Source organism: Hippopotamus amphibius, chromosome 12 (assembly GCF_030028045.1).
Source record: "Hippopotamus amphibius kiboko isolate mHipAmp2 chromosome 12, mHipAmp2.hap2, whole genome shotgun sequence".
Taxonomy (NCBI): domain Eukaryota; kingdom Metazoa; phylum Chordata; class Mammalia; order Artiodactyla; family Hippopotamidae; genus Hippopotamus; species Hippopotamus amphibius.
This window is the reverse complement of record NC_080197.1, coordinates 84364525-84383038: the sequence shown is the minus strand read 5'-3', so window position 1 is coordinate 84383038 and position 18514 is coordinate 84364525. Positions and strand designations below refer to the sequence as shown.

Here is an 18514-nt window from a genome sequence, read left to right as displayed (position 1 = left end):
CTCCCGCCCTCGCTCCTCCCTCCCCTGCCGCCTGCCCCTGCCCGGCTCCCTCCTCGGTGCCCTGGGGCTGGGGGGCGGGGGGTGGGTGGGAGGGGGGCTGGGCGGGGCGGCCCGGGACACTTGGGTCTCTGCCCCTCCCATTTGCTGGGCTTCCGTGACTCCGTCCCCGGGAGGCCGGGCATGGTTGGCAGAAGAGGTCAGTGTCCTGGGCCTATGATGCCACCCTTTCTCCCTGGCACTTTTCCCCTTCCTGCCATCTGGGGGGACTGGTTGAGTCCTGTGTGCGGGCTGTGGTTCACGGAGGCCAGTTTCTGTACCTCCGCAGGGCAGGCAGCGCGGGCTCTATCCACGTCTTCCCAGGGGTGGAGTGACCGCGCAGGGATATGCCAGAACAGATGCCACTGTCTTTACGCTTTGCTTAGCCTTCACCTGCAGGTCAAAGTAGGCTCTACTTCCCTTTGCCTACCCTAGCCGGTCCTTTGGTCCCAGGAGCAAACTGGTTTAACTAGTGGAGGTTGTAGGGGTGCTATGGCCTGGGCTTAAAGACCTCCTCCTTGTCACCCTGCCTTGAGTAAGCTGTGGGAGCTAGGGCTCCTGGGTCCCTGGCTGCCAACGTGGTCCCCACCTTTAGGCTTGAGTCTGGAGGGGAGAGGCTGGGGAGGAGGGCTGGGGGAACTGTAGCTGGAGTGGGAGGAGCCTTGGGCTGGGTGTGAGGGAGAAAGCCCAAGTCTAGGGTGTGTGTCTGCCTTAACGAGCGCCTGCCTGCCTGCCTGCCTGCCTGCTGGATGCGCCATGAATGTTGTTGACTCTAGGTGTGTGTATGTGTGTGCAAGCACGTGCATCCAGTGTCAATGTCAGTGTCTGATGGGGACATTTCTCTGACTTCAATGTGACCACCACAGACCCTCAGCCCTGGCATAGGAACGCCAGGGTGTCAGCGTCCATTCGACTGAGGACAGAACGAGAGAAGAGAAGGGGTCTGAAGTCCAAGCTCTGTACTTGGAGGCCCAACACTCCTACAGGGACTGGGGTGGGAGTGAAGGAGTGGAGAAGGGCAGCAGTCGCGGTGGGGGCTGGGTGAGACTGGGGAGATGCACCCAAAGGACCTTCCCCAGCAACAGTCCCGGGGGGACCAGCACCGGGGACACTGACTCTTGGTCACATCACAGTTTCCATACTGGAATTACTTTGCTCTGTCCTCACTGCCCCTGGGGACCAGGTATCCTCCTTCCCCAGAAAGGGAAAGGCCACTTTTGGTAGCCAGAGTCAGGTGAAGGGGAGGGGAAAGAGGGGGGCCTGCTGTGGCTCTCTCAGGAGAACAGGAGCCCTTGATGGGGTGCAGACAAGGCCCTCCCTTTCACTCCAGGGGTGGGAAGAGCTGGGAATAGGTACTCCAGGGTCCCGTCCCCAGGTGGCCTGGCTGCTGTTGACTTTGCTTGGTTACCCAGGGAGCAGCTCTCAGCAGGGCAGGAGGGGCGGGTGTCGGATAGTTGGACCCAGGCGTCCAGGCTGGGGTGGGATGGCACTCAGCCTTTGTGGCAGGGATCCTGCCAGGAGGCTGCAAAGTTAACCCCTCCTGCCCTGGTGGTGGTGGTAGCTGGCGGAAAGAGGGCGGGCCCAGCTGCGGTTTGTGAGTGTGACCCTAATTCTCCCTCCCCCTCCCAGCACATCTGTACTTGGTTTACAGTGAATGAGTCTCCTGTCCTCATGAACCAGGCGAGGGCACCACTCCCTCCCTGGCCCCTGGCCAGGCATCCTGACACAGAACCAGGCGCCACCCACCCCCCGGAACACTCTCCCTGCTGGGTAGCCCTCTCAAGTCTTCCCATTCTCCTTCTTAGAGGGGCTCAGGGGCTGGTCCTCCAGACCTAGAGCTCTGAGACTATGCAGCCGGGGTAGCAAATGCGGCCAGGGAAGCTAACAGGGGACAAAACTCTTGGGTTGCCTGGAAAGAGAGCGGGTCTGGAATTCCATCTGTCTCTGACTCTGTCCTCCTCTTTGTCTTAGGTTGTCTGTCTGTCTGCCTCTGTCTTTGTCTCTGGTGGGTGTTCGTCCATTCATCTGTCTTGGTAACTGTGGCTCCGCCCTTTTGGCGGCCTCTTCAGTCCCCAGCCAGCCACAGCAGCCAGGGGGTGATGCCCAGGAAGACCCGCCCTGTGCCGGCCCCACCCCTGGGAATTGCTCCGCCTCCGCCCCCGCCCCTGCCCCTCCCCAGGACCCAATGACTGGGGTCTGTGGGCTGCAGTGGTTTGGAAGACAAACCAAACAGGCAGATTGGGGAGCAGAGTAGAGGGGCATTGTGAGGGGGTCAGGTTCTTCTCTCCATCTTGCACTGCAGCCTGTGCTCTGTCCAAGGAGGAAGTTTGAGAAGAGGGCCTCCTACTCTGGAAACTGGTAGAGAGAGCTCCTCTCATTTCTCTTTCTCTTGGGTCATGCCTGGTTCTAGGCTTTGCTCTGTTTGTGGTTGCTCCACTTGGTCACCCTGGAAACTTGGAGAAATGATATCTTGGGGACCCTAGGACCAGGCTTCCTTTGCTCCCTTCACCACAAAGACCAAAAGGAGAGATTGTGAGGAAAGGAAAAGGATCCAGACATCTGTTCCACCTGCCCTGATTTGCCCACCCCTAATTTTCACCCTTGCCCCCTCCCCATCAGCATCAGGACACTGAATAGGCAATTTCCCCATGCCTGGTCTTGTGCTGGGGGGACGACCTACGCCACGCTCAGCGGTGGCTGGCAGATGTCTTGAGGAGGTGGGGGGAGCTATGTTACAACCTCCAAGGACATCATTAAGGCACGGAAGTGCCATCGGGGCTTGGAGACCAGGGCATCCAGGGAGAGCGTGATGAAAACATGTTTTGTACAACACGTGTCTTCTTTCCCTTCCTCCCCTCCTCTCCCATCTCCTCCCACTAGGCCTGCTCTGTGCCAAGGCTGGTGCCAGCCTTGCCCTGGGTGCTTGCTCAATTCCACCCCTTGTATCAGGCCTGTTTTGCTGCTTGCCTGTTTGTTGGTTCTCCTGGTGAATGAGTTTGTGTGTGGAAGGTCCTTATCAGCCTCAGAGCTGCCCAGATCCCCACAGAGAATAAGGCCTTGATTTTGAAACTCAGGATTTTAGGACTAGCCTAAAGAACTCAAGGAATTTCTTCCCCGAACATGCACCATCCATTAACTGAACAAATCTTTATTAAGCATCCACTATATGCCAAGCACTGTGCTAGGCCCTGGGAATACCCAGGTCTGCCCCGGCGGGCTCAGAATCTGGTGAAGGAGTCAGACATTAAACAAAGAATCTGCAAAATTGCAAGTTATAACCAACATGGAGAGGAAGAAGGTACTGGGAGAATGAATAGTAGGAGGATATTTCCCCCAGCCAAGGAGATCAGGAAAGACTTTTGGGTGGAGGAGGAGGGGGAAGTGAGGAGGAGAGTGGAGAGAAGGGAGGGCAGCAGAAGAGTATGTGCAAAGGCCCTGGAATCAGGGTCCTGGCTCCCAGCCTCCCTGCTCCCCCAGAAAGAAGACAGTCCCTCCATTCCTGCTCCTCACCTGGATTTTGATATGCTACAAGGGAGGGGCAGTAAGCACCTCTTAATGGCCAAAGCAGGACCCTGGGACACCTGGTGATCCTGCCCTGCAATGATTCCACCCATTCCTTCAGCTCTTCCTCCAGAAAGGGAAACAGAGGCACGCATAGGGAGGAGGAATCCACAGGCTTAGGCCCAACATTATATACAGAAAACAAGGCCCCCACATTGTTGGCAAATCCCTCAGGGTGAGGGATTCCTGAGTTTGCCTAGCTGGAGCCTCACCAGACAGAAAATCCTCCTACTCTGCGCTGTCCGACCGTGCACCCTCCCCCTCTGGGATCCAGCCCTGACCTGTCCCACTTTCTGGAACGAGGAGCATGTCTGCCTCCACGGTCACCCCTGAGTGTGTGAGCTCCAGGGGTCTGCCAGCCCCTGTGTAGGTGGGTGGAGCAGTCTGTTTTGTATAGAGCGTCCATCCCGGGTTGTGGGGTTATCTCTCCTCTGTCCACTGGGGGGCTTCCAGCTCCTCCTGCCCAGACACCAAGGTTCCATGCTTCTTCCTTTCTGAAGAAGAAGGATGGAGGGTCCTTTGGAGGAGGGAGCAGGCTTCTTTGTGGCCATGCCTCCTCCTCCGGAGCTGGCAAAGAGATCGTGGGAGCAATGGGGTTAAGTTCCAGCCCTGTTCTGACCCATTTTCCTCCCTGTGCCCACATCCCCTGGGGCCAGGGTGTTGGGTGGGGCCGGCCTGGCACCCCTGCACCCACACCTGGGACTTCCCTTGGATGGAAACTCCCAGAACCCTGATGTCCTACCTCCTCTGCCAGCTGCCTGGGTTCTGTTTACTTACAGTGGGATCTCCCGGTCTGCCAGCTCTCCTCCAGACTATATCCCCACCTTAGCCCCGAGGGGCCCTGAGGATGTGGGCCCACTTTCTGGGACCATATTTGACGTCTGGCTTCCCTATCTAGTGGACTCCTTGGAAGAAAAGATGTGAGGCTGGGGGTAGGGGGTTGGGAAGCTATCCTTTGTTGAGCACCTACTATGTGCCAGGCATTGTGCCAGGCGTGGACATTACTCACTTAATCTACAGAGCAGTCCAGAGAAACAGCAGTTATTATCATCCCCATTTCACGGAGGAGGGAGCTGAGAATCAGAGAGCTTAAGTGGCTTGCCCAATATCACACAGCTAGGACGCAGCAGAGCTAAGATGGGAACCTAGGTCTTGGTGGTCCTGAGCTCTCTTCACCGTGAAAGGCTTCCTCCTCTTCTGCAGCTGCCCACCTCCCCATGGGATGAGAGACTTGGAAAATTCAGTTCAGTTCAAACCAATTCAGAAAACAGTTATTGAGCATCTGCTCGATGCCAGGCACTGATAAGTGCCAGACCAGCGACAGGGGAGGTCGCTGACTCAAGCTCTGGTGGAAAGATAGGTGTATGAACGAAGCAGTATCTAACTTCAGCAGAATGATTTGAACGAGGTGGCATGGAGTAGAGAAAGAAATAGCACTTCTGTTTTCTCTTTCTGAAAGAGTACAGAAATATATTATGAACGGTGTACAGAATAAATTGGAATAAAGTGAATACCTATTCAACTGCCATCCAGGTCAGAAATAGAGTATTTGCTGTTCCAGGAGTTACCATGAGACTCTCCCATCATCCCCTCCCTCCTTTAAGAAGTAACCACCATCCTGCCTTTTGTGATAATTATTTCCTTCTTTTTCTTTCTAGTATTAGCACCTATGTATGCATCTCTAAGTAATATTACTTAATTTTGCCTGTTTTTGAGGTTTATATAAATGGAATGACACTGTATAACCCTTTTCTGTCTTACTTATTTTGTTCAACTTTTTGTTTGTGAGAGAGATCGAAATCATTGCACATAACTGTCTTTTTAAAATTTTTTCAGAGTATTTAGTTGCATAAATATACCACAATTAATTTTTCTATTCCACTCTGGGTGAATATTTGAGTTGTTTCCAGTTTAGGCTGTCATAACGCCACTAAGAACATTCTTGTACATGTTCCCCTGTACATACACGCAAGAGCTTTTGACTAAGCGTCAAAGTGTGTGTACAGGCAATCTCAGTTTTTATCAGATAAAGCCAAACGGATTTCCAAAATGGTTGTATCAGTTACACAGGAAGTAGAACATTCTAACCAGGGGCAGGTATAGGACCAAGAAGACCCATACACCTTTCTTGCCTTAAACTCTCCGTGGTTTTCTCTTTTCCTTGGAATAAGATCCAAGTCACTGCTGTGGCTCCCACGGCCTCTGCCTGGCTTTCCACCTATGCCATCTGACGGCCTGTGCCTTTTGTACTGCTGTACTTGCCATGGCTCTCTCCCTCGCTCTCTGCACGTGCTTGCGAACATGTCACTTCTCAGTGGCACCTTCCCTGACCACTGAATTTTCTCTCACAACCTCCAGCCCTCCTTATCCCCTGCTCAGCTTTAGTTTTCTTCGTAGTCCAGCCACCTAGGTCCCATTCAGCCTCAGGCAGCCCTCCCCTGGTCTGCCAGCACGTTTATCTCCTCCCAAACCCTAAGGGCTCTCAACGCTGACTGTCTGGGGGCTGTCTAGCTGCCCCTTCTGAAGGATCCAGCTCTCTGAGTCACTTTTTATCACATTCTCCTGGTGTCTTTCATGGCAATTTCCATGCGCTGAAATAAGCTAATGTATTTGTTTGTTTACCTGTTTGGTTTTTGTCTCCACTCTGCCCCACCCCTCACTTGAAAGTGAGCGGTCTTGCTCCGTCCCATGACGAGTGCCTGCTGCATGACAGGCCCTCACATAATAATCTGCCGAGCTGTCAGGCTTCTAGAGACAGTCAGCCCCTCCCCCCACCGCCACACCTGGGACTTGCCCTGTGTGGAAATTCCCAGAATCTGGGTTTCTTCCCTCCCCTGCCAGCTCCCACCAACATCCCTGGCTCAGCCTCAGCGTCTCAGAGCATCTGCTGGTGCTGCCGCTGCTGCTCCTCTCCGTCTCCTCCGGGGACCTTTTGGAAGCATGAAGCAGCCCTTCTAGCCATCAGGGCTAGAGAGTGATGGGCAGGCGCCAGGTGCCTGGAGCTCAAGGGATACTTTTTGATTGAATAGAAGGGAAGACTTCAGAGAAGATAGGACTCCACCACGTGGAGAAAAGAGAAAGGCCACTGGGGGCAGAAGGAAGAGTATAAACAAAGGACTGGAGGCACGAAAGTGCACATCGTATTTGGAGGACGTGTTCTGGTCTGGTGCCCCGGGAGGGTTCTCAGTGGAGGGGAGGGGAGCAGGCAGGCGGGGAAGGGGAGGGCTCGCTGGGGAGGGCTGAGCTCCTGCAGGCTCAGAGAGGCTCAGCAGTGTCTTAGGTGTAATCCTGCCCGCCCCCTGCTCCCCACAGTATCCGCTCTGACTCCACCCCTGCCCTCCCCTTCACCCAACCCCCAGCCTGGCCACTCCTGCAGCTAAATGGACTTCTCTCTGGGCCTGCGTTTAGGGCCTCGGAACAAGAAGGCCAGCCACCAACAGCCCCCTCCACCCTCCGGGCACGGCCCGCCCGCTGCCTCCCCTTGTCTGTCCTGCCCCACTTCTGCCTGTGCCTGCCCCTGCCCGGGCTGGCCCCCTCCCGCCTGCTCCTGCACTGCCTATCCCTCTTACGCAGCTCCCTGCCCCTCCTGTCCGGGCCTCCCTGGCCCACCCTGTACCTGCCCCTGCCCTCCCTGCCCTGCCTGTCCTCCCTTGACTTGTCCCCACAGGTCCTGCAGCCCATGCTCTGGTCCACACTTGACCTGCTGCCACCCCTCTCCTTGCCCCATGTACCCTTGCTCCAGGGGTCGAACTGCCTGTTCCAGCTCCTGCTTGGGCTGCGGTGACAGCCACGGCTGTGGCCGAGGGGCTGCCCGGGGGCCTCCAGGCTCCACTGGCCGCTGTAGCTGCTGCTTCAGGGGACAGCGCGCCTCTCGGCACTGTCTCATAGTCTAGCGGGGCTGTTGCCCCCTGAGAGATTGCCCATCTCCCACGGCACTCTGCAGCTGCTTCCTCCGCGGGGAGGCAGGAGCTCTGGAGGACGGAGAAGGATCAGCTGGACCCCTCACCCAGGCGGGGAGAGGCGGCAGGTTGCTCAGAGCCCCCAGCCTCCTCCTCAGTCCTGGGAGTGACAGCAGGGCATCTGCTTTGAAGCTAGTTTCTGGGCGCATGCTCTCACTGGTTCCAGAACCTCCTCTTCTGCGACTTCTGGAATGGAAAACGTTCTTCTCAGAGCCTCTCCCAAGGCCCCTGCAGGTGAGCAAGTTGGCCATTTTCCCCTCTAGTCAGCCTTCCCTGTAGACCCTTTCTGGCCCATCTTCTCTGCAGTTTGCATGGATAATGTGGATTCTTCCTCTAGAGGCGACAGGGGGTCCTTTGTCCAGGGACCACTTTTCTTGCCCTAGGGACCTCCACCCATATCCCTGAATGACCCGAGAGTCTCTGAACCCCTTACCTCTCATCGTGAGCCTGGTAAGGAAGGTCAGTGGCTCTTGGACCAGAAGAAGAGGCTGAGCAGAGGATTCTTGGTTCCTCCCTCCTCTTGGATGTCATGACATCCTTCATGGTCCTTTGGTTCTAGGAACCTCGCGCTCTCTACCTGGATGTCTTATCTTTCAAATCTCTGAGTGCTCGCCCAGCCTCATGACCTCAATCTTCCAGCAATAATCCCATCTGTTATATCCATGCTCATCTGGCAGGGGGGTGATGGAAGCTGGGATCCCTTGACTCAGGTTGCCAATGATCCCATCCACACATAGCTAGTCATAAGTCCCCTGTCCCTGGGGGTGGGCTGGGGGTTTGGAGAAGCCACCAAGAGAAGCTGGAAGTGATAGACCCTGGTATCTGCTTGGGACTGGCTCTTAAGCTGAGAGCCCCTAAACGCCCCTTCACAACCCCCAAGTTCTCTGACAGTGGTCTGTTTCAATCTTCTCTTCCTCAGCCTCCTTCTCTGGGACCCTTTTTTTCTTTCCTTTCTATCTCTGTTTAACCTTCTGCTTATCATTCCTTCTAGCTTTCTACACCGCTCTCTCCATTTTTGTTTCCTTTTTTCTGTCACCTGGATGTTCTGCCTTTACCTAACTTGTATCTCTACATCTGTTGACGTGGGATGAATTGGGAGATTGGGATTGCCATGTATACATTACTAATGAGAAAAAAATATCAAACTGTACACTTTAAATATATGCAGCTTATTGTATGTCAATTGTATCTCAATAAAAGTTCTTAAAAAATAAAAATAAAACATGTTTTTCTCCCAACCTCATATCCTGAACATTGGCAACTAAAAAGAAAAAGAATTACACATTTACACTGCCTGTCCTGTGTAAACTATATTTCAGGGTGGCCAAAATGGCTCTAAGTGGTGGAGAAAACCTCTTATTTACAGAAGAACTCCAGCTAATGCAAAAGGAATATGGAATTAGAAAAATCATTTTGCAATCCCTAATGAAATAATTGATCAAAGCAAGAATCATCAATGGATGAAACCAAGGATGTGGTTGATGGAGAACTTTACAATGGAGGAATGAAGCTGTCACTACCTGATCCCACTGATAAATCTTAGCATCCCTAAAAAGGGCACAACCATATACCGTGTACCTCTTGATATGATGCAATCTGAAGCACTCAGCACCACCTGTGAAGGACTCTTGCCAAACAAAGAAACAAAAAAACTGAACGTGATTCTAATCAAGCCTCTAAAACTAACCTCCATTTAATAGGAAATATTGTGTGTGTGGGGGGGACAAATTAAATGACATAACAAGGAAGTAAGAAAACATATTCAGAACGGGAGACATTCTAAAGGACTTCTGACCTGATTTCTTCAACTAGTCAATGGCTGGGGGGGGTGGGGAGTAAGAGGGGATGTACAAAGACAACTACTACATGGAATATGTGGACCTTGTTTGGTTCCTGATTGGGACCATCCAACTGTAAAAAGACATTTTCAGAGTGTTGGAAACATTTAACTATGAACTGAGTACTTACAATGCCAAGGAATCAGTGTTGATTTTGTTAAATGTGAAAAGGGCTTTGAGGTTATGTAAGAAAAGGTCCTTATTTCCTAGGGATGCATACTAAAGTATGGAGTGAAGTGATGTATTTAATTTTAAGTATTTTGGCAAACAAAAAAGAAAGAAAGGAGAAGGAACAAAGGGACAAAAATCAATATTGTTGAACTAAGTATATAGGGTTTCATAGGACTATGCTCTCTACCTCTATGTATGTTTGAACATTTTCATAATAAAAGTTTTAAATGATGCTCCTCTGGTAAGCATGGTTCTTAGTAATTCCCAGAGCATTCCCTCCCCTCCTGCCCTGAAAGCCAGTCTTCCCCTGTGACTCCCCACACACAGCCTCCAGCCCTCCTTGCCCTCTACTAGAAGTGTGCCCTAGAGATGGATTTGCCCTCCCAGGCTGTCCTTTATCCCCTTCAGTCCTCTGCTGCTCTGCTGGCACATTTTCCCATGCGTAGGATCTTTCCCCGCTGTGCTTCACATCTCTGAGAGACCAGGGTAACCTTAAAGAGTAAACATATTTAAAATAGGTCCTACAATAAAAATAATCCAAAATAATCTTCCTTGAAGTCTCTGTCAGGTGCTTCTGAGCAAAACACAACTCAATAATGGAGAACACTGGCCTCCATCCTGGAAGACAGAAGACAAGGCACGTAAGGCCATCCCGTCCCACTCCCTGCCTTCATTCAGAGCGACCTCCTACCTCAAAGGAAAGACCACCAGGAACTGAGAGACTGAGTGTCAGGAGTGCAAGGGGTTTCAGTCCAGGATCAGAATGGAGGGAATTTGGATCCCTCATGCCCTCACTCACTGAAAGACTTTGGAAAATCATGATTTTTGAGTCTTCATGTTTCTAGACAAATGCATGGGAACCAATACCCTTTCTACTTGCTAGAAGTTTGCCATTTAGGGCTAAAGGTACTTTGGAACGTGTAGGACATAAATCTCAGCTGTTTATCATAAGAAATTATTTCTCAAGATATAATTCCAGACCCTCCCACCCTCTACCCTCCAAGCTTTAGTATAAAGAAAACCAATATTTACTAATCACCTGTACAGCTGGGTGAACTCTTAATCTTCTCAGATATCATGAGTGTGGAATTGGAAAGATCTGGGTCCCAGTTCTGACTACCTCTTACCATATGACTCTAGTCCTGTTACTTAACCTTTCCAACCCTGAAGGATAATCATACTAACTACCTAATGGGTGGTTGTGATAGTTAAACAATTCATCTACAGCAGTTGGCTCAGGACTTCTTCAAACAGAGCTTAGGTACATAATAACTGTTTGATAAGTGTTACTAGCTAATAAAGACCAGCACTTTTTTGAGTAATTTACACATATTAACGTATTCATTTATTTATTCATCAAATATTTATTGAATGTTTTTCATATACCATTAACTATTTTAAGTACTGGGAATACAAGTGAACAAAACAGACAAAAATTTGAAGGGAGAAGAAACAGTAAATAAGTAAAACACATAGTGTGCCAGATGGTGTCAAGTGCTATGGAGAAAACACAGAAAAGGAGAATAGAGAGTTGGAAGGGAAGCAGGTAGATTACTGTGGCAGAGGTGGTGGTGTTTTTTCAAACAGGATGGCCAAGGAAGGCCTCTCCGATAAGGTGAGGGAACCATGTGGATATCTGGGAGAAGAACCAGAACCTTACAGGGGATAGTGTGCAAAGGCCCTGGTGATACCCAGTATAGATGGAGTAAAAGGCGCAGGAGGGAGACTGGTAGGAGATAAGGTCAGAGATGTAGCAGTGCAACAAAGGACAGAGGGTTTTGTAGGCCATTATAATGATTTTGGCTTTTATGCTTAGTGAGAAGGGAAGCCACTGGAGGGTTCTGAGGGGATCATACTAAGGCTGGAGAGAGGTTAAATAACCTTTCCAAGGTAAGACAGCTGGTCAGTGGCAGAGGGTGGGCGGCCAGCTCCAAGGCTGAAGTTCTTTACCCTTAACTGCCGCTGAACTTTAGCCTTTTTTATTTGGGCGCTGCTCTCCTATGACTGCAGACCAAGAAACTGGGACACTGAGAAGTCATATGGCTTGCCCGAGGCCACCCAGCTGGTAAGTGACAGGGGTGGGATTTGAGCCTTGGCCATCTGCAAACCCAAGTCCAAGTCCTTTACAGCACACTGCCTCCCTCAGGTGTCTGGGCCATACTGACTTCTGGACTGGAGGTCACTACTGTGGGAGAGGAGGGAAGCAAAGAGCCCGTCTCGGCTTAGGGTGGCGAGGTTCCTTAAGAAGCTCAAGCCTCGGCTCTGCGGGAATGCACGCATTTTCCCAGGCGCAGCTGCGCTCCCTGACCCACCGCATGGAGGAAGAGACAGAAAATGGGTCTTTACTTCCACGGGGGCCCGTAGTTATCCGGGAGTCGAAGGAGCGAGTGTCACGGGAGGGCAGCGGACAGGGCGGAACAAGGAGCAGCAGGCGCCACCACCTCCAGTCGAGCCCCCGCGGGCGCTCGGGGCTCTGCCCCAGGGTGGGGGCAAGAGGGTGGGGGCAAGAGGGCGGAGCAGGGGCGGGGTTTGAGCGCCGCGCCTCCCGTCACGTGACGGGGCCATGATGGCGGCGGCCAGAAGCACCCCCACCCCCACCCCCACCCCGCGGCTCCCGGAAGCAGGGCGCTGGTGGAACCCGAGCGGGAGTCGGAGCTGGAGGTAGAGCGGGCAGGGCGGCCGGGCGGCCTGGAGCCGGACGTGTCCGGAGCGTCCCCGCAAACCGGGGCAGCAGGTGAGACGGGGTCTGGGCGAGGCGCTAGCGGGTGTGGCGGCGCTGGGCCGGGACTAGGGGGCGCAACTTAAGGGGAGGTTGCCCTGACCTGGAGGAGGAAGAATCGGAGATGCACGGGCGACCCTGAAGCAATTCGAGAGGCCCGCGCGGGCGATAGGGATGCCCGGGACAGATGATGAGACATTGAGGGCAAAAAAGGGCTCCCCAAAGAGGATGAGAGGTAACAGAAGGAAGTAGTGTATGCAGAAGCTATTGTGGGAGAGGGCAGCAGCCCCTTAACTTGCAGGGCTGGGATTAGTGAAGGAACTCCCTCTTTGCTAGGCCAGGCAAGGGTGGGGCGAATGCTCAATCTTCTCTCTCCCACCCCTCCCAGCCCCGCTGTGCCCTTGGAGACCAAGCTGGCGGGCCACTCCTCCCACCCACCCAACTGGTCCCTCCGGTCTGAGCTCTGGGGGAGTGGAGTTGAGGGGTGGGGAAGTGCAGTTAGCAGGGGGGTTGGGTGGAGCTGCCTTCGCTTAGACACCCAGCCCCTTGACAGCGCTATCTGGGCAATGGATGTGACTCTGAAGCCCCCTTCTCTCCCCAGGTCGTCCGGGGGCCGGCCATGCTGGTGACTGCCTACCTTGCCTTTGTGGTCCTCCTGGCCTCCTGCCTGGGGTTGGAGCTGTCAAGATGCCGGGCTAAGCCCTCTGGAAGAGCCTGCAGCAATCCCTCCTTCCTTCGGTTTCAACTGGACTTCTATCAGGTCTACTTCCTGGCCCTGGCAGCTGACTGGCTCCAGGCCCCCTACCTCTATAAACTCTATCAGCATTACCACTTCCTGGAGGGACAGATCGCCATCCTCTATGTCTGCGGCCTTGCCTCCACGGTCCTCTTTGGACTGGTGGCCTCCTCCCTTGTGGATTGGCTGGGTCGCAAGAAGTCTTGTGTCCTCTTCTCCCTCACTTACTCTCTCTGTTGCTTAACCAAACTCTCTCGGGACTACTTTGTGCTGCTGGTGGGCCGAGCACTTGGTGGGCTGTCCACAGCCCTGCTCTTCTCGGCCTTTGAGGCCTGGTACATCCATGAGCATGTGGAACGGCATGACTTCCCAGCAGAGTGGATCCCGGCTACCTTTGCCCGAGCTGCCTTCTGGAATCATGTACTGGCTATCGTGGCAGGTGTGGCAGCTGAGGCTGTAGCCTGCTGGATGGGCCTGGGGCCTGTAGCGCCCTTTGTGGCCGCCATCCCTCTCTTGGCTCTGGCTGGGGCCTTGGCCCTTCATAACTGGGGAGAGAATTATGATCGGCAGCGTGCCTTGTCAAGGACCTGTGCTGGGGGCCTGCGCTGCCTCCTGTCGGACCGTCGTGTGCTGCTGCTGGGCACCATCCAGGCCCTGTTTGAGAGTGTCATCTTCATCTTTGTCTTCCTCTGGACGCCTGTGCTGGACCCACATGGGGCCCCGCTGGGCATCATCTTCTCCAGCTTCATGGCAGCCAGCCTGCTCGGCTCTTCCCTGTACCGCATTGCTACCTCCAAGAGGTACCACCTTCAGCCCATGCACCTGCTCTCCCTCGCTGTCCTCATGGTCGTCTTCTCCCTCTTCATGTTGACTTTCTCTACCAGCCCAGGCCAGGAGAGTCCAGTGGAATCCTTTATAGCCTTCCTCCTTATTGAGTTGGCCTGTGGGCTGTACTTTCCCAGCATGAGCTTCCTGCGGAGAAAGGTGATCCCTGAGACAGAGCAAGCTGGTGTCCTCAACTGGTTCCGGGTGCCCCTGCACTTACTGGCCTGCCTGGGGCTTCTGGTCCTCCATGACAGCGATCGCAAAACGGGCACTCGGAACATGTTTAGCATCTGCTCTGCCGTTATGGTGATGGCTCTGCTCGCGGTCGTGGGGCTCTTCACCGTGGTCAGGCACGATGCTGAGCTGCGGGTGCCCTCACCCACTGGGGAACCCTACTCCCCTGAGCTCTAACCCTGTTCCGGGACAAGGGAGCAGGGATGGACCCTTGAATCCCGCCTCTCCAGGGTTGTACAGATCTCTCTGTGACTTTATGACTATCTGGCCTCTCAGCCTGTCCTGGGGCCCCTCCTGCCAGTGCTTTGGGTTGGGAAGCACATGGGGGTGATGGCCTGGAAAGAAGATGCCAAAAGTTGCCTCTGTGTCACTCCCTTCCCTCTTTCCACTTAAAAATAAACACTTGTAATTGATCATTGATTTGATTTACTGATCCTCACCTGTACCCACCTCAGTAGTTGTTTGTGAGGGGGCAGCTGGAGGTGGTGAGGAGAGCTGTGGAGTTACCAGCCGAAGGTTTTTACTTGTAGCCTCTCTAAGACTGCCTCCAGCTTTAAACTGAGAGCTACGAAATTGCCTCTCAACAGAAATTGGTGGGAAATGCCTGAGGCTCCTAGATCCTCCATATCTTGTTACCCTGGGGACAGGCACCCTCCCCAGCAGCCAAGCAAAAACCTTGCTCCACATCCAGGGTGAGGCAGTCTCTGGAGCATATGGGGTGGATGCCCAAGCCACCGAGCAAAGGTTCCAGGGGCTCGAGCTGCTTCTGTGACCACCCCTTGAGGCAAACCTGGAGCCCTCTTGCAGGAACAAGCTTGCAGGTCGGCACATGCGTGCTCCCTGCCTTCTCCCTTTTGGGCTGTGGATGCACCATTTGTCCAGCATCACGAGGGTCCAGCAGGTCCTATGTCCTTGCATGAAACCCGAGTGAAGGGCTGAGGAGGAGAGAAAGCAGTGAATGGCTAAGGGACTGGGATCTTGTCTGTATCTGATTCTTCCCCACCCAGAGTGAGTGAGGATGAGGGAGCCATCAGGGCAGGAAACAGTACCAGTGGGAACACCAGTTCTGTGAGCCCCTCCCTGCCTCACCTCTGATTGTATCTGCCTTTCCTCCTCCCACCCAAACCTGGGCTTCTCAGGGGAAGCTGAGCCTGCAGTTAAGGGTGGGGATGGAGGGAGGGTAGGCCTAAGGGTGTGTCCTGGTATGTGCTTGAGGTGGGCATGAGGGATCTACCTGTTCTGGAAAAGAGGTTGATGACCCTTCCTTGGGTCCCAGACTACTTCCCAGACAGGAAGATGCAAAACTTTCCAAAACCTGCAAGTCCAAACCTGTGTGAGGAGATAGTGTCACCTGGTGCGGGAGGAATGTGGGGTGGATGGGTTCCTGCAGGGGGAGGAAAGGGTGGGGGTCTCAGGTCCCTACTCAGAAAAGGGAGAAAACACATTCCCTCACCCAGCCTGCAGGGAATAGAAGTTGAGGTTAAGTATGAAAAAACAGATATCTTTTCCTTCTTCCATCTTGAGGCTGAAACAGAGTCTGTTGCAATAACTCCGCTTCCCCTTTCTGGCCTGTGGAGCTGGCCCTTGATGTGTTTTATAGTTTATTTGTAGACTTTCTGTCTCTCTCTACCATACTATGATCTCTTTGAGGACAGGAGGAAATTGTGTCTTACTTGCCCTTGTTTCCCCCGTATATATATACAAGTGGGTGCTTGGCCTGTGGCTGTGCTCAGTAAATGTCGAGAGAGGAGACAGGCTAGCTCACACCTGGCTTTTCAAGAGCCACCCTTTTGGGAAATCTATTAGACGAATTCAGAGCCTAGTTAATGATTTGTTTTTTGGGATGACAGTAATTAGTTACTGATAGAAGCATGAGGGGGCCCCATATTCATGAGTGATAAGGACATGGGGTGGGGGGGAGGTGTAGAGGAGATAGAGTTTGATAGGAATGAGTTTCCTTTAGCTTTGTCCCTGCTGAGCTTTCTTCAGAGGAGCTGGTAGCAGAGTGGGGAGGGTTCTTCCTCTCAGATTCACGGGGTGTGAAGAGCTTGAAGGCATCTTAGAGACTGTCCGTTCAGCCCTAAACATTTTTATTGAGCACCTCCTATATGCCATGCATTGTGTTACTAGGTGTCGGTGAAATTTTTTACCCAAGTGGAAAGTCCACTTAAAGGGCAAGTAGCAAGTGGATAGCAAAGCCAAGGTTAAACCTTGCCTCCTGCTGCCTGCCCAGGGTCCCTTCTATGGCACATACTAACTCTGTCCCCTGGGCCTTCACCTACCTGCCTTTCCCCTCTAGCCCTGCTCCCTCCCCCCAAGCTCTGTCCCTGGAGAAGGGAAAGAGAGAGGCAGCACTTAGCTGTGGCCACCTGGCCCACTTTTGGGTATTTACCCATGTGGGGCAAATGAGGGATTGCTTCACCAGGTGCATGCTGCCTGCAAAACGCTGCTCATAATGCCTTGCTGAGAGGCAGCAGAAGCAACTGGTCAGGAGTGTGGAGTCAGAACCCGACTGCCTGGGTTCAAATCTGTGTCTCAGTTTCCTCATCTATAAAATGGGGATGATGGTATAGTTTCTACCCTTAGGGCTCTCGTGAGGATTAAATTAAGTGTTTAGAACAGCAGTTGGCCCCCAGTTTGAGTACTACATAAGTGTTTGCTTTCATATTTTATTTTTTAACTTTTTCAATCCAGCTGAGCCTGGTCAGATTTGGGTGTGAGAATGAGTGCATGGGGCTGTGACGGGGTGTAGAACTTTTCCAGCGCATCCCAGTGGTTGGGAGATTCCCAGCAGTGTTTATCCTTAGTCCTGGCCCAGAGAGCAGCATCAAGCTATCTGAGAGACCTTCTACTTTGGGGTATGTGAGCAGCTGAGGAGGGTGTCAGTGTGTTCCACTTGAACTCATTTCCTCTTCCTCAAGTGGGAAGGTCAGCGTGGTGTCAGACTTGATACACACCACCGTGTTTCACTAAGAGAGGCTCCTAATTTTCTGACTTTCCATCCAGCTGGATATATGATTATTTTATTTGGAGCTTTTAAGTGATCCTGAGGAGAACAGAAACAGCCCAAGGAACCAGGAGCCAATGTACGAGAAGGCAGGAGGATTGGGTCACGAGGACAGCACTAGGTCCTGAGGCTGCAGGATGACCTCTTCCTGGAAATTCAGTCCCTGCTCAGGGAGGGGAGAGGGCTGCTCCCAGCTAATGGCCATGACCCTTTGGCTGGGTCTAGGTTCCACTCCCCAACACACTTCCCCTAACTCCAATCCTGTGGTTCTCCCTGTCCGTTTTACTATTTTTTTGCCACCATTTCCCCACAGAACCACAGAATAGAATTATAAGACAAACAAAACTTTGTCATGCTTGGGATTGGACCTAATGTTACAAAAGTATGTCACATTTGCTTTAATGATTTTTTTTAACAATAAAGTAATATAGGCTCATTGTAAAAGACTCAAATGCAAATACAAAAATATATATTTAATATAAATATATGAATGTAAATACATGTTTATATAATGTTACATTAAAATACATATTTTTTTTACATATATATTTTTTGGCTGCATTGGGTCTTTGTTGCTGCAGGCAGGCTTTCTCTAGTTGTGGTGAGCAGGGGCTACTCTGTTGCAGTGCATGGGCTTCTCAGTGTGGTGGCTTCTCTTGTTGTGGAGCACGGGCTCTAGGCACCCAGGCTTCAGTAGTTGCAGCAGTAGTTGTGGCTCTCGGGCTCTTGCTCCACAGCATGTAGGATCTTCCCAGCCCAGGGATCAAACCCATGCAGCCTGCATTGGCAGGCAGATTCTTAACCACTGCTGTAGTGAAGTCCTCATATATTTATATTGATATATAAATATGTTACAAATATAGGTACATATATATATAAATATAAAATGTAAAAAATGATAGGCTCCCTTAAGCCTGCTCTTCATACCACTGTTAAAATGTTTGTAGTCTAGTGTATAGATTTAATATTTTTTTTAATAAAAATGAATCATACCTGCAACTTTTTTTTACATAAAAGTATATCTTGTTTTTCTTTTTAAAACAGTTGACACCCACAGGAAGACTGTAACAATCACTCATGTATCTCTGACATCTTTATATGTCAAGTGTATATGACACGCTTTTTAATGGCTGCAAAGCCGTGCTGGACCTTTGGAAAGCATTTCAAGTCTGTTCTATTTGAGGCTGGCAGAACCCCTGGGAGGCAGTGAGGCTTGATGTTACTACCCCATCTCACAGATTAATAATAAATTGAGGTGGGACTAGAACCTGGCTTCTCTGTCCAGACTCAAGTTGAAAGCTCTTTCCACCATCTGGTACTGTTTCTTTAAAAACATTAGGGATTCAGGTGAGGGATTGAATTATGTGACTCAAACTCACATTGGTCAGCACTTTTTTTTTCAGCTTTATCATAGTTTTTTTTTTTAAT

The 18514-nt window shown here is 52.0% G+C and overlaps 2 protein-coding genes across 3 annotated transcripts; both read left to right on the top strand.

The window, feature by feature from the left end:
* Positions 1-37: 37 nt before the first annotated feature.
* On the top strand, positions 38-9791 carry LOC130832578 (small proline-rich protein 2H). 2 transcript variants are annotated; one of them, XR_009048326.1, is made up of 2 exons: positions 38-196; positions 8876-9791. XR_009048326.1 is itself a non-coding variant. In XM_057701005.1 (2 exons), the coding sequence occupies exon 1, from the start codon at positions 6978-6980 to the stop codon at positions 7488-7490; it is 513 nt and encodes a 170-aa protein (XP_057556988.1). In that variant the 5' UTR covers positions 5334-6977; the 3' UTR covers positions 7491-7790; positions 8876-9791. The 2 variants fall into 2 exon arrangements, 1 of the variants encoding a protein (XP_057556988.1); XM_057701005.1 differs by lacking the exon at positions 38-196 and adding an exon at positions 5334-7790.
* A 2353-nt stretch (positions 9792-12144) lies between these two features.
* Positions 12145-14495, top strand: MFSD5 (major facilitator superfamily domain containing 5). The gene is made up of 2 exons (XM_057703640.1): positions 12145-12299; positions 12886-14495. The coding sequence occupies exon 2, from the start codon at positions 12904-12906 to the stop codon at positions 14254-14256; it is 1353 nt and encodes a 450-aa protein (XP_057559623.1). The 5' UTR covers positions 12145-12299; positions 12886-12903; the 3' UTR covers positions 14257-14495.
* Positions 14496-18514: the final 4019 nt, after the last annotated feature.